This window comes from Lagopus muta, chromosome 17 (genome assembly GCF_023343835.1).
Source record: "Lagopus muta isolate bLagMut1 chromosome 17, bLagMut1 primary, whole genome shotgun sequence".
Taxonomy (NCBI): Eukaryota; Metazoa; Chordata; class Aves; order Galliformes; family Phasianidae; genus Lagopus; species Lagopus muta.
In genome coordinates, this window is record NC_064449.1 from 2,869,551 (window position 1) to 2,885,231 (window position 15,681).

The window sequence follows — 15,681 nt, forward strand, 5'->3', positions numbered from 1 at the left end:
TGGTTCCATGACCTTCAAGGACCCTTCCAACCCAACCCATTTAGAATTCTCTGGTTCCATGACCTTTAATGTCCGTTCCAACCCAACCCATTTAGAATTCTCTGGTTCCACGACCTTGAAGGACCTTTCCAATCCAACCCATTTAGAATTCTCTGGTTCTACGACCTTGAAGGACCCTTCCAACACAACACATTTAGAATTCTCTGGTTCTACGACCTTTAAGGACCCTTCCAACACAACCCATTTAGAATTCTCTGGTTCTACCATCTTTAAGGACCCTTCCAACCCAACCTATTTAGAATTCTCTGGTTCCATGACCTTTCAGGACCCTTCCAACCCAACCTATTTAGAATTCTCTGGTTCCATGACCTTTCAGGACCCTTCCAACCCAACCCATTTAGAATTCTCTGGTTCCATGACCTTGAAGGACCCTTCCAACCCAACCTGTTTAGAATTCTCTGGTTCCATCACCTTTAAGCACCCTTCCAACTGTGAGAATCCTTCTTAGTCTTTTTTGGCTCAAAGCTTGCTTCCTGAGGTATTTCTTGTGATAAGACTCTGAGTGACTTGTCAAGGAGGCAAGTGATGAGTGCTAACTGTGTGACAATCGCTTTGGGATCATTTGAAAGCCCCTTCCCCCCCCAGAGCTGCTTGCTCTGGAGAAGAGCGGAAGACAGTGCTCAGCAGTGTTCACTGGCGGAACATCTGGCCTGTGGCCAAACCGCTCCAGCTTTGTATGGCAGGCTGGAGGATGATACCATTGTATCTTGCGAAGGCAAGATGCAAGTTGGAGCCTCCCTGCTTCCTCTTATCTGCTGGCAAGGCCAGAAAGATAAGAACGAAGGAGGTTCCTGCTGAGATCCCAGAGCCAGAAGCTGCCACCGCAAGGAGAACTGACTCAACCGCCTTGGCTTTGAGCTGTCACTCAAAGGAGAGCTGACTCAACCACTTTGAAGCATTGAAAAAGGGCCATCATCACCATGGTCGTTGTCGTCGTCCTTCGTCGTCAATAGAACAACAATGCCAGACGACCCACCACTACTGAAGATCAAAGACTGAACTACGAACCTCGCTGGATCCATGCTGGTGACTATGTCCCTCTTGCTTCCTATAAAGACGCCTTGCCACTTCTTTCCTATCTTTTCTATCGCCCTCCTTCCTTTCCCCAGTACCCTAATTCATAAAAGTGTCCGCCCTCCTCTTCCCCATTTCCCTGCTTAAGATTTGTAATAAACTGGTCGGACCAACATTTGAATCGTTGCTTCTTAATCTCACGCTGGGTATATAGATAAAAAAAGAACATCCTCTCCTTCCTATAAACTGAAGTGAGACACCAAGCCAATCCATTTAGAATTCTCTAGTTCTACGACCTTTAAGGACCCTTCCAACCCAACCCATTTAGAATTCTCAGGTTCCATGACCTTGAAGGACCCTTCCAACCCAACCCATTCTAGAATTCTCTGGTTCCATGAACTTTAATGTCCCTTCCAACCGAATCCATTCTAGAATTCTCTGGTTCCATGACCTTTAAGGACCCTACCATTCCAACCCATTCTAGAATTCTCTGGTTCCATGACCTTTAATGTCCCTTCCAACCCAACCCATTTAGAATTCTCTGGTTCTACGACCTTTAAGGACCCTTCCAACCCAACCCATTTAGAATTCTCTGGTTCTACGACCTTGAAGGACCTTTCCATTCCAACCCATTTAGAATACTCTGGTTCCATGACCTTTAAGGACACTTCCAACCAAATCCATTTAGAATTCTCTGGTTCCATGACCTTCAAGGACCCTTCCAACCCAACCCGTTTAGAATTCTCTGGTTCCATCACCTTTAAGTACCCTTCCAACTGTGAGAATCCTTCTTAGTCTTTTTTGGCTCAAAGCTTGCTTCCTGAGGTATTTCTTGTGATAAGACTCTGAGTGACTTGTCAAGGAGGCAAGTGATGAGTGCTAACTGTGTGACAATCGCTTTGGGAACATTTGAAACCCCTTCACCCCCCCAGAGCTGCTTGCTCTGGAGAAGAGCGGAAGACAGTGCTCAGCAGTGTTCACTGGCGGAACATCTGGCCTGTGGCCAAACCGCTCCAGCTTGGTATGGCAGGCTGGAGGATGATACCATTGTATCTTGCGAAGGCAAGATGCAAGTTGGTGCCTCCCTGCTTCCTCTTATCTGCTGGCAAGGCCAGAAAGATAAGAACGAAGGAGGTTCCTGCTGAGATCCCAGAGCCAGAAGCTGCCACCGCAAGGAGAACTGACTCAACCGCCTTGGCTTTGAGCTGTCACTCAAAGGAGAGCTGACTCGACCACTTTGGATTTGAGCTGTCACTCAAAGGAGAGCTGACTCAACCACTTTGAAGCATTGAAAAAGGGCCATCATCACCATGGTCTTTGTCGTCGTCCTTCGTCGTCAATAGAACAACAATGCCAGACGACCCACCACTACTGAAGATCAAAGACTGAACTACGAACCTCGCTGGATCCATGCTGGTGACTATGTCCCTCTTGCTTCCTATAAAGACGCCTTGCCACTTCTTTCCTATCTTTTCTATCGCCCTCCTTCCTTTCCCCAGAACCCTAATTCATAAAAGTGTCCGCCCTCCTCTTCCCCATTTCCCTGATTAAGATTTGTAATAAACTGGTTGGACCAACATTTGAATCGTTGCTTCTTAATCTCACGCTGGGTATATAGATAAAAAAAGAACATCCTCTCCTTCCTATAAACTGAAGTGAGACACCAAGCCAATCCATTTTGAATTCTCTAGTTCTACGACCTTTAAGGACCCTTCCAACACAACCCATTTAGAATTCTCTGGTTCTACGACCTTTAAGGACCCTTCCAACCCAACCCATTTAGAATTCTCTGGTTCTACGTCCTTGAAGGACCTTTCCAATCCAATCCATTTAGAATTCTCTGGTTCCATGACCTTTAAGGACACTTCCAACCAAATCCATTTAGAATTCTCTGGTTCCATGACCTTCAAGGACCCTTCCAACCCAACCCATTTAGAATTCTCTGGTTCTACGACCTTTAAGGACCCTTCCAACCCAACCCATTTAGAATTCTCTGGTTCCATGACCTTTAATGTCCCTTCCAACCCAACCCATTTAGAATTCTCTGGTTCCATGACCTTCAAGGACCCTTCCAACCCAACCCATTTAGAATTCTCTGGTTCCATGACCTTTAATGTCCCTTCCAACCCAACCCATTTAGAATTCTCTGGTTCCACGACCTTGAACGACCTTTCCAATCCAACCCATTTAGAATTCTCTGGTTCTACGAATTTTAAGGACCCTTCCAACACAACACATTTAGAATTCTCTGGTTCCATGAACTTTAAAGTCCCTTCCAACCCAACCCATTCTAGAATTCTCTGGTTCCATGACCTTTAAAGTCCCTTCCAACCCAACCCATTTAGAATTCTCTGGTTCTACGACCTTGAAGGACCCTTCCAACCCAACCCATTTAGAATTCTCTGGTTCTACGACCTTGAAGGACCTTTCCAATCCAATCCATTTAGAATACTCTGGTTCCATGACCTTTAAGGACACTTCCAACCAAATCCATTTAGAATTCTCTGGTTCTACGACCTTGAAGGACCCTTCCAACCCAACCCATTTAGAATTCTCTGGTTCTACGACCTTTAAGGACCCTTCCAACCCAACCCATTTAGAATTCTCTGGTTCCATGACCTTTAATGTCCCTTCCAACCCAACCCATTTAGAATTCTCTGGTTCCATGACCTTCAAGAACCCTTCCAAGCCAACCCATTTAGAATTCTCTGGTTCCACGACCTTGAAGGACCTTTCCAATCCAACCCATTTAGAATTCTCTGGTTCTACGACCTTTAAGGACCCTTCCAACCCAACCCATTTAGAATTCTCTGGTTCTACGACCTTTAAGGACCCTTCCAACCCAACCCATTTAGAATTCTCTGGTTCTACCATCTTTAAGGACCCTTCCAACCTAACCCATTTAGAATTCTCTGGTTCCATGACCTTTCAGGACCCTTCCAACCCAACCCATTTAGAATTCTCTGGTTCCATGACCTTGAAGGACCCTTCCAACCCAACCCGTTTAGAATTCATTGGTTCCATCACCTTTAAATACCCTTCCAACTGTGAGAATGCTTCTTAGTCTTTTTTGGCTCAAAGCTTGCTTCCTGAGGTATTTCTTGTGATAAGACTCTGAGTGACTTGTCAAGGAGGCAAGTGATGAGTGCTAACTGTGTGACAATCGCTTTGGGAACATTTGAAAGCCCCTTCCCCCCCAGAGCTGCTTGCTCTGGAGAAGAGCGGAAGACAGTGCTCAGCAGTGTTCACTGGCGGAACATCTGGCCTGTGGCCAAACCGCTCCAGCTTGGTATGGCAGGCTGGAGGATGATACCATTGGATCTTGCGAAGGCAAGATGCAAGTTGGTGCCTCCCTGCTTCCTCTTATCTGCTGGCAAGGCCAGAAAGATAAGAACAAAGCAGGTTCCTGCTGAGATCCCAGAGCCAGAAGCTGCCACCGCAAGGAGAACTGACTCAACCGCCTTGGCTTTGAGCTGTCACTCAAAGGAGAGCTGACTCAACCACTTTGAAGCATTGATAAAGGGCCATCATCACCATGGTCGTTGTCGTCGTCCTTCGTCGTCAATAGAACAACAATGCCAGACGACCCACCACTAATGAAGATCAAAGACTGAACTACGAACCTCGCTGGATCCATGCTGGTGACTATGTCCCTCTTGCTTCCTATAAAGACGCCTTGCCACTTCTTTCCTATCTTATCTATCGCCCTCCTTCCTTTCCCCAGTACCCTCATTCATAATAGTGTCCGCCCTCCTCTTCCCCATTTCCCTGATTAAGATTTGTAATAAACTGGTCGGACCAACATTTGAATCGTTGCTTCTTAATCTCACGCTGGGTATATAGATAAAAAAAGAACATCCTCTCCCTCCTATAAACTGAAGCGAGACACCAACCCAATCCATTTAGAATTCTCTGGTTCTACGACCTTTAAGGACCCTTCCAACCCAATCCATTTAGAATTCTCTGGATCCACGACCTTGAGGGACCCTTCCAATCCAACCCATTCTAGAATTCTCTGGTTCCATGACCTTTAATGTCCCTTCCAACCCAACCTATTTAGAATTCTCTGGTTCCATGACCTTTCAGGACCCTTCCAACACAACCCATTTAGAATTCTCTGGTTCTACGACCTTGAAGGACACTTCCAACCCAATCCATTTAGAATTCTCTAGTTCTACGGCCTTTAAGGACCCTTCCAACCCAACCCATTTAGAATTCTCTGGTTTCAAGACCTTGAAGGACACTTCCAACCCAACCCATTCTAGAATTCTCTGGTTCCAGGACCTTGAAGGACCCTTCCATTCCAACCCATTCTAGAATTCTCTGGTTCCATGACCTTTAAGGACCCTTCCAACCCAACCCATTTAGAATTCTCTGGTTTCAAGACCTTTAAGCACCCTTCCAACCCAACCCATTTAGAATTCTCTGGTTCTACGACCTTGAAGGACCTTTCCAATCCAACCCATTTAGAATTCTCTGGTTCCATGACCTTTAAGGACACTTCCAACCAAATCCATTTAGAATTCACTGGTTCCATGACCTTGAAGGACCCTTCCAACCGAATCCATTCTAGAATTCTCTGGTTCCACGACCTTGAGGGACCCTTCCAATCCAACCCATTCTAGAATTCTCTGGTTGCATGACCATTAATGTCCCTTCCAACCCAACCCATTTAGAATTCTCTGGTTCTACGACCTTGAAGGACCCTTCCAACACAACCCATTTAGAATTCTCTAGTTCCATGACCTTTAAGGACCCTTCCAACCCAACCCATTTAGAATTCTCTGGTTTCAAGACCTTGAAGGACACTTCCAACCCAACCCATTCTAGAATTCTCTGGTTCCACGACCTTGAAGGACCCTTCCATTCCAACCCATTCTAGAATTCTCTGGTTCCATGACCTTGAAGGACCCTTCCAACCCAACCCATTTAGAATTCTCTGGTTTCAAGACCTTTAAGCACCCTTCCAACCCAACCCATTTAGAATTCTCTGGTTCTACGACCTTGAAGGACCTTTCCAATCCAACCCATTTAGAATTCTCTGGTTCCATGACCTTGAAGGACCCTTCCAACCGAATCCATTCTAGAATTCCCTGGTTCCATGACCTTTAATGTCCCTTCCAACCCAACCCATTTAGAATTCTCTGGTTCCACGACCTTGAAGGACCCTTCCATTCCAACCCATTCTAGAATTCTCTGGTTCCATGACCTTCAAGGACCCTTCCAACCCAACCCATTTAGAATTCTCTGGTTCTACGACCTTTAAGGACCCTTCCAACCCAACCCATTTAGAATTCTCTGGTTCTACGACCTTGAAGGACCTTTCCAATCCAACCCATTTGGAATTCTCTGGTTCCATGACCTTTAAGGACACTTCCAACCAAATCCATTTAGAATTCTCTTGTTCCATGACCTTCAAGGACCCTTCCAACCCAACCCATTTAGAATTCTCTGGTTCTACGACCTTTAAGGACCCTTCCAACCCAACCCATTTAGAATTCTCTGGTTCTACGACCTTTAAGGACCCTTCCAACCCAACCCATTTAGAATTCTCTGGTTCCACGACCTTGAAGGACCTTTCCAATCCAACCCATTTAGAATTCTCTGGTTCTACGACCTTTAAGGACCCTTCCAACACAACCCATTTAGAATTCTCTGGTTCTACCATCTTTAAGGACCCTTCCAACCCAACCTATTTAGAATTCTCTGGTTCCATGACCTTTCAGGACCCTTCCAACCCAACCCATTTAGAATTCTCTGGTTCCATGACCTTGAAGGACCCTTCCAACCCAACCTGTTTAGAATTCTCTGGTTCCATCACCTTTAAGCACCCTTCCAACTGTGAGAATCCTTCTTAGTCTTTTTTGGCTCAAAGCTTGCTTCCTGAGGTATTTCTTGTGATAAGACTCTGAGTGACTTGTCAAGGAGGCAAGTGATGAGTGCTAACTGTGTGACAATCGCTTTGGGATCATTTGAAAGCCCCTTCCCCCCCCAGAGCTGCTTGCTCTGGAGAAGAGCGGAAGACAGTGCTCAGCAGTGTTCACTGGCGGAACATCTGGCCTGTGGCCAAACCGCTCCAGCTTTGTATGGCAGGCTGGAGGATGATACCATTGTATCTTGCGAAGGCAAGATGCAAGTTGGAGCCTCCCTGCTTCCTCTTATCTGCTGGCAAGGCCAGAAAGATAAGAACGAAGGAGGTTCCTGCTGAGATCCCAGAGCCAGAAGCTGCCACCGCAAGGAGAACTGACTCAACCGCCTTGGCTTTGAGCTGTCACTCAAAGGAGAGCTGACTCGACCACTTTGGATTTGAGCTGTCACTCCAAAGATAGCTGACTCAACCACTTTGAAGCATTGAAAAAGGGCCATCATCACCATGGTCGTTGTCGTCGTCCTTCGTCGTCAATAGAACAACAATGCCAGACGACCCACCACTACTGAAGATCAAAGACTGAACTACGAACCTCGCTGGATCCATGCTGGTGACTATGTCCCTCTTGCTTCCTATAAAGATGCCTTGCCACTTCTTTCCTATCTTATCTATCGCCCTCCTTCCATTCCCCAGTACCCTAATTCATAATAGTGTCCGCCCTCCTCTTCCCCATTTCCCTGATTAAGATTTGTAATAAACTGGTCGGACCAACATTTGAATCGTTGCTTCTTAATCTCACGCTGGGTATATAGATAAAAAAAGAACATCCTCTCCCTCCTATAAACTGAAGCGAGACACCAACCCAAACCATTTAGAATTCTCTAGTTCTACGACCTTTAGGGACCCTTCCAACCCAACCCATTTAGAATTCTCTGGTTTCATGACCTTGAAGGACACTTCCAACCCAAACCATTTAGAATTCTCTGGTTCCATCACCTTGAAGGACCCTTCCAACCCAACCCATTTAGAATTCTCTGGTTCCATGACCATTAAGGACCCTTCCAACCCAACCCATTTAGAATTCTCTGGTTCCATGACCTTGAAGGACCCTTCCAACCAAAACCATTTAGAATTCTCTGGTTCTACAACCTTAAAAGACCCTTCCAAACCAACCCATTTAGAATTCTCTGGTTCCATCACCTTTAAGGACCCTTCTAATCCAACCCACTTAGACTTCTCTGGTTCTACGACCTTTAAGGACCCTTCCAACCCAACCCATTCTAGAATTCTCTGGTTCCATGACCTTTAATGACTCTTCCAACCCAACCCATTTAGAATTCTCTGGTTCCACGACCTTTAATGTCCCTTCCAACCCAACCTATTTAGAATTCTCTGGTTCCATGACCTTTCAGGACCCTTCCAACCCAACCCATTTAGAATTCTCCGTTTCCATGACCTTGAAGGACCCTTCCAACCCAACCCTTTTCGAATTCTCTGGTTCCATGACTTTTCAGGACCCTTCCAACCCAATCCATTTAGAATTTTCTGGTTCTACAACATTATGGACTCTTCCAACACAACCTATTCTAGAATTCTAGAATTCTGAAATTCTAGCTCTCATCACTTCCACAGCAACTCCTTGATACCGAGCAGCAGCAGTACTCACAGTAACACAAAAATACTAAATGGGATCCTGCAGCAGCATTGACAGATTGTTGTAGAAAACTCAAAACTCCTGGAAAGATATATCTAGGAGTCTGTGATAGGTTGACCACAGACGTGATCAGTTCTGAATCCTCCTGTGTGTGCTCTTATTTCTCCTAAGGCAGTTTTAGCCTTGTCTTATGCTTTCAGCAGCTGATTTCTTGAAGCATAAATTTTTACTTACTCACATGTAAAAAATTCTTAAGATGTCAAGTCTTAAAAGTAGTCTAGCTCTACCACACCACTATAGTTGATGCATTCACCCTGTGTTTTTTCCTGTCCACTCTTATTGCCAACACGGAGTTGTACTCTTTGTTATCAAGGTCTGCATAGAAAATTGCTAACATGAAAGAGAATTAGCACTGGCCTATAACCACATGGAATTATTTCAGAAGGAACATATTCCTTACATTCAATAGCTTTTATTTATAAATCTACCCTGGTATTGGGTGCATTGACATGCCCACTGGAGGAAATTCTAGCAGGGGAACCTTAACAAAGCTGCTTAGACAGAGCAAAGTGATTTTCAGACTCAGCCAGTGTAACTCGAAGGACATCAAGCAGCAGCCTTACCTGTGTATCTTACAGTGAGAGTGCAGGTAGGCCAGCCCCTGCAAGGCACCGTGGGTGATGGCAGCAATCTCCACTTCCTGAAGTGGTTTCTTGTGAACTGTGGAAAAATTGCAGGAGAAAACGTAAGAATGTACAGTGTGATCTTTTCCTGAGAATGTTTCTAAAGAGAACTCCTCCCATTTTGCAAGCTATGAGGTTGGCACCACCTTCATCACACTTATCTTCTATAGCAGCTTTGAGTCTGCACACATCCTTTGTGTGTATTTCATTTGTGAAACCACAGTCCTGCTAAGGGGAACGGTTGCTGCCAGCACCAGGTGATGTGTCTGACTACAGCTTGCCATTGTATTTGAAACACAGCTTCAGACCTTAGCAAAAAAAACTTCCCCTTCCAACCCCATCCTTCTTAGCAAAAACACAGAATGACAAATACTACAGAGATGCCACAAAGCATCTTCCACAGATCCCTAAATCAGACCAGCGTATGCCCTTGACTGACTGTATCTTAGATACAAAATAGAAGGCTTGCAAAGAGTAAGTTTTAACAAGCTGCAGCTTAGACTCCCATCCCTCTGCAGGTGCTGTGGCCTCAGCTTTGATGTCATACCCATCTTTTGATTTTGATAGTCACCTGTAGTCATTCCTACAGACCGAAAGGCGGGGCTTTTGTTATGGGCATTCAGGTAACAGTCATCGAGAAAGTGCAAATTACAGCAATCCAGCTGTAAACCTTTATATCTTCATTTTACAACTTGTGAACGTGCATGCCAATTATACGTGGCACTGGCCTTCTGGCAGAATCTCAGCTCACCCATAGTATGACAAACACAAGCATTCTGGTTATAGAATGGAGCAGTACAGACAGACTGCCTCCACCATCTGTAAAACACCGTTCTGTGCAAACAGCCTCCCACTGTGCTCAGAGGGGGCATCAGAAGAAGCAAACCTGAAGACTTCATACAACTCACCTTCTAGCAAATCAGAAGCTGATCCTAAACAGTACTCCATAACCAACTGCAAGAAAAAAAAAAAGCACACGTTTAAATAATAGGCTGGACACTCCTCCACAAAATGCTGCTATTTGGATGGCTGCAGAATTGCAGAAGCAAGTGAAAAGTGAAGTTTTAGGAAATTGCAGTAAGCATTGAACAAAACAAAATGCTCCAAGCAAAATCCAGCAATGACAGACATCCTACATTGTTGCAAAGAAGGTTTAGACATTGGGAGGTTCATAAGGAGACACCATACAGGATGTTCCATACTAATTTTTTAACCTGCCGAGATCTGCTACAGAGAAACAGGGATCTTTTCTAGCATCCTGAATACCCATTACTTTCAAAATATCTGGAAGCTTCTTGAGATGAAAGAGACAACGGGCAGCAATGGATGAATACTGCTGCATGCAAAGACACTGCATGTATTGGGTGCTTGGTTGCCACGCATTCTTCTGCACACCAAGCCCCTAAATGCCACGCCACTCACCCATGCTGTATGCTCCTTCAGGTAACAGCCCTTATATTCTATGGTGTTTGGGTGCTTCAGTTGTTGCAGAAACTTGACTTCTTTGATGATATCCTGCCATTTCTAATAAAAACAAAACAAAAAGATATGGGTACATTTCCCCACTTAATCCCCTACATGCTCTCATGTACTACGCACAGCAGAACAGGCTGAAAAGCAGCCAGGAGGCAATTTTATGGTGCAAGATGACCAGAGTTGTAGTTGCAAAAGCATAACTGTATTGAAGCTTTGCATCCCTGCTGCAGTTTGACAGCCCTAGGACAGGTTAAGCTGGAGAACAAAAAAAGTTTTTTTTCCCCTCATTTATTTGCAGTACATTTTACTCAAAGCATTGCAACTGTTCAGCACCATGAGCTGCTCACATGCCCCAAAGCAAGCAGCTACAGCCCGTGCTGCAGGCAGGAGCAGTTGGCTGTTTGCTAATAACAGCAAATAAGAGTAGCAATTAACAAGCAATAATTGAAGGAAGGCTGATATTCCAAATACTATGCCTATGAAATTTTATATTATAAATCCAGAGCAGTGTTTCAGCTCAGCTCTACACTTCACTTGATACCTCAATGAGTTCAGGTTATGGCTCCTGCAGCCCAGGTGTGATTAATGCACTTATTACAGAAATAACCACCCTACAAGCATTCTAATTCCTGTTTGCTTTCTTAAACTGAACTATTTGTCAAGATTTGCATACATTCATTTTCCCTCTACAAACTTCTGTGCTTCCTATGGAAGTGAACAACAGCTACAGCATCACAAGGCTGCTCTGCTGAATTCACTGACCAGCTTTACAGCACAGCTGTATCAGAACTGGCTGCACCACCTCACCTCATTGGTTTGCTTGCCGCTGTAGGACATCTTCTTGACTGCCACCACCTCATTAGTGTGGGAATTTGTAGCCTGCAGGAGGAAAAAGAAATTAAGTGGGGAAAAAAATATATCATTTTTTTTCCTCCTCGTGGAGTGAGCTGTGCCTTTATTAAACACAGACCTTCTTCCCCTGTATCACATCCTGGCAAGCTCCTCCATTTCAGAGACACCTGCATCACGACAAGATTTATGAGACAGCTGTTTTATCGCTCTTTTCTGGCGTTATTTATCTTTCTGTAATCACTGTCCCTCCCTCAGCCCTTACTACACTTGCTACCTCTTTAGTAACACACAAAACAAGGTCCAGTATCACACATACTGTGAGCGTGCACAACACAGTCTGATTGAAACTGCTGTAAAAACAGCTTTAGGTTAAAAGATTTCCTAAAGAAACAAATGAAAAGGCACAACAAAACGTCACCCAAAGCCAACCATGCAAACAGTGATGTTGTCAAACAGGTATTTCAGCTTCCAGTTTGCTTCAAACTGGAATTTAGCTCAATTAAAAGAAAGCAACCCTCCTTTCACTGCAAACTGTTTCCACTTCTCTGGATTTGGTGTGCAGGATAAAATGGGGAAAAACCCCAACAACTTGGTAAATGCATACTGCTGAAAGAAGAGCCACCGCGTCATTTGGGACACATCCCTGAGGCAGTAAAGGCTGAATTAAGTGACATCCATTATTTTGGATGTTTTGCCATACCTGCAATACCAGAAATCTAATTTTCAAGCACTGCAGCAGGCTTATGCCCCAAGCTCCTTAAAAGCAGTAGCTAACCACCCATATGTGTAAGGGCTGCAGAATGACAGATCACTCCTTCACTGAACATTCCTCCTTTCCCCTCAAACTCGTTGCCAAAAAAGCAAAAGCAAAACTCCCGTGCTTTACTTAATTTGCTCCTCTGCTTAGCAGCTTCTCCAGTTCACTCCTCTTGGACTAATTATTTCCAGTGTTAAGGCAAAGGCCGTGCAACGATTTTAACTGCATCACCTTTGGACAAAGCCTACATGACTTAGACCCTCTGGTCTAGAGCAAAAAAAAAGAGCATCTCGTTTTGGTTCCAAAAACCAGGCAGAAAAGATCAATGAGTCCAAAGTCACTTTTGTCCAGTTTCATCCAATATTTGGCTTTTTCCAAACCTCTGCTCTTCAAACAATTGATTTATGCACTTCTACACCATCCAAGCAAGGTGGCTTTGGATGTTCCAACAGCTGAAGACAACCCAGGCTGGGGAGCAGAGCTCCTCTTACTGCCATGGTTGTTATAAAGCAAATTATTTTGGTGTTCTTGGGTTGTTACCACAAAATAAAGATTTCAGGAATGGATTTACAGCAACAAAATGTGTAATTCACGTCACTTATGAAATTGGGTCACCTAATGCAGGCAATCCTCACACAGTTGTGCTCTTTGCTGTTGGTGGTTGAGCAGATGTCAAATTACAGAGCCATGCTATTCATATCAATGCAAACCTCATCCAAACAACCATTGTGAAATCAATTTTAAAAGCAGGCCAGAAAAAACTCAGGGCATTTACATTTGCAAGAAAAACTGCCAGATCCAAACATGATGGATTTTAATCCAAAAATACACATCTTCAAACAAGTATGTTGGAGAGCTGATACACAACTCTGCTCAAACAGGCTGTAGGATTTGCTTTCAGCCCAAAGCAAACAAAAAAAGCAGAGCTGCTATATGTGCTAGCATTGTGCTCATTTGATCCTGCATGGAAATCCATGCTATCCCAAGCTCTCTTCCAGGGCAAGTGATCCCACTGGTAGCGACATCTCATACAAGTTTTCACAGCCTCAGCAGGACTCCAGTTCTTCTTTCTATCTTCACTGGATAACTTACACCTCCAAGCTAAGCTGATCCTTGCCAACAGTAAGTCAGGCAGGAGATGAGTGTCAGCAGTGCCTCTGAACTGCAGGTCATCTTTGTCATTGCCACCTCGTATCAGGGCGGCACTGGGAAGGCTCAGGAGAACACTCAGCAGAATTGGATGCCTGGCATCTGGCTGTTCTAATTAAATTAATTAAGGAAGAAATGTCAAAGGAAGGTATGGGACACTGACAGATTCTGTGTTACAGATTAGATATATGTTTAGTATTTTAATACCACAGCCACCAGGTCCCAGTGTACAATAAATATCATTCAGGCAGAAGAATCACACTTGTCTGCAGCTGTATGACACAGGCACGCAGACCAGAGGCTGAGAACTCAGTTTTAGAAAGAGCTCTGCTTGCCTGGCACTGCCTTCAGTTCTGCACATTAAGGACCAAACCTTTTAAGTCTTAAAGGAATCCTTTAGGAGTACTGAAATCCCAGTACTCTCACCGCTCACTCACTTTTGAGGACAAAAAATTGGTGTCAGTTAAAAGCTTAAAATAAAGCTAAACGTGGTAACCCCTCATTTCAGTGCTCACGAGGATGAGTGCTGTGCTCTCAAGGAATGCATTAATCAAAGCCATTTCACGATGCATACAGGGACTTCAAAGACAACTGGCTCTGGGTGAACCACGAGAGCACAGCGATGACTGAAGGGAGCTGACACACTTACACTGCTCTGCTCCAGCACACACTGCTCATCAGAGTCAGAAAAAGCTGGAAGCAAGCAACTTCTGGCTAAGAAGTTTCAAGAACCACTCGCTGTCCTCACTCAGCACAAGTGTTTCACTCACACAGATGAGCTCATGCTGGTGTTCTAAGCAAACTTCCAAATATTCCCATCTGCCACTAACTCCAGATCTCTTCAGGTGAGCATATGATCCCTCCTGTCAGCCACCATTTCTTGCTCAAGGGTATAACTGCCCCATTTAGCTGTTCCCCCAGTTGTGGATGGAGGTGCTGCTGTAAGAAGCCTTTCTTTCTAGCAACAAAAGCAATGCCAAGTTAGCTCACCAGGCTTTGGCAATAACACACTGGAGAACCAAAATCACTTGCCAGTGTTACCAAAGTTACAGCCCCTAAGTCCTTTACCAGCTTTATTTGACTACTTGCCATTTTCTGAATGGCAAAATTTGAGCCTGAGACACAACACATTTGAACATCACTGCTTTCTTTCTTTTTTTTATTAGGCCTGGCAGGAATATTCCTCTTCTCCCAGTTTCTTGGTAGGAAAAAAGGCTCCTTATTACCTTGCTCAAATACAAACTCACAGAACTCAAGTAGGCTTGAAAAGTCAGTGTCAAATGCTTCATAGCCCAACTTGTCCACGGTATTTAGCTCTGCCAGAGAAGCAGCACTGGACTGCATAAAGGCCCTACAGTATTCAGAAATATTACATAATGATCAGCCAGGGAGGAACCAAGCTCAACTCTCCAAACAGAGCTGATAAAATATATAGGAGGTGGAGGAAGAGAAGTTCTGGGGAACCACAGAGGTCTCCAACCTAACCATGGCAATATTTCTCTTGTAAGCCAGCTTGGTAGATTAGATCTCTGCTACTCCTCACTCTCTTTCCCTGGAAGCACGAGGAGCTGAAGGACAAAGAAAGCAACTTCACTGCTTCACCACTGCCATAAAGCACATCGTGTGTCCTTCTCCTCACCTGGGAAATGCAGCAGTAGGATCTCCTTACCCCCGTCTGAAAAGCACTTCCTCCTCTTGCAGAGCGGATCGATACCTTGTGCGTTTCACAACCTCACCCTCTGAGCATGCAGTGCACTTAACATTACACTTCCACCTATCTGTCACCTCACCCTACAACTACAAGTGCCTGTCCTTCTGCTGAAGATCCCCATAGCAGAAAGCCCCTGAGGTTCCACCAGCACCGCCACTGCTGCACAGAACTACAACCAGTCAACAGTGCGACAGCTTCCAATCCTGCAGGCACTTATCTAATTAATTGCATTAATGTCTGATATTCTCAACTTTCAGCTGTGGTGCACTTGATCTTCTGGAGTGTCAGGACATGCTACTCAGCAACCATAATTTGTGTTTGACCTATTTTTTGATGCTGAATTCTATTTAATTTTCACTGATAAGGGCTGGATTATAATTACTTCCAAGTCCAGTATCTTGGATTTGGCTTGCTTTCTCTCCAATTGTAAAAGCACTATTCTTCTCACCTTCCAGA

At 44.6% G+C, this 15,681-nt stretch overlaps 1 protein-coding gene across 10 annotated transcripts in view; it reads right to left on the reverse strand.

The window, feature by feature from the left end:
- Positions 1-1,435: 1,435 nt before the first annotated feature.
- LOC125701534 (serine/threonine-protein kinase TAO3-like) overlaps positions 1,436-15,681 on the reverse strand; it is a 42,305-nt gene continuing 28,059 nt past the window's right edge. For 4 of the 10 annotated variants that reach the window (XM_048963682.1, XM_048963679.1, XM_048963678.1 and 1 more), the window contains exons 4-8: positions 11,564-11,635; positions 10,703-10,804; positions 10,189-10,234; positions 9,221-9,317; positions 6,025-6,191 (exon numbers count right to left, since the gene is read on the reverse strand). In XM_048963682.1, coding sequence (XP_048819639.1) covers positions 6,158-6,191; positions 9,221-9,317; positions 10,189-10,234; positions 10,703-10,804; positions 11,564-11,635 — 351 coding nt within the window. In that variant the 3' untranslated portion in view covers positions 6,025-6,157. Of the gene's footprint in view, positions 1,485-1,781; positions 2,268-3,042; positions 3,092-5,064; positions 5,114-5,164; positions 6,192-7,373; positions 8,309-9,220; positions 9,318-10,188; positions 10,235-10,702; positions 10,805-11,563; positions 11,636-15,681 lie in introns of those variants that run through there. The other 6 variants (XR_007380277.1, XM_048963680.1, XM_048963686.1 and 3 more) reach the window with 6 other exon arrangements.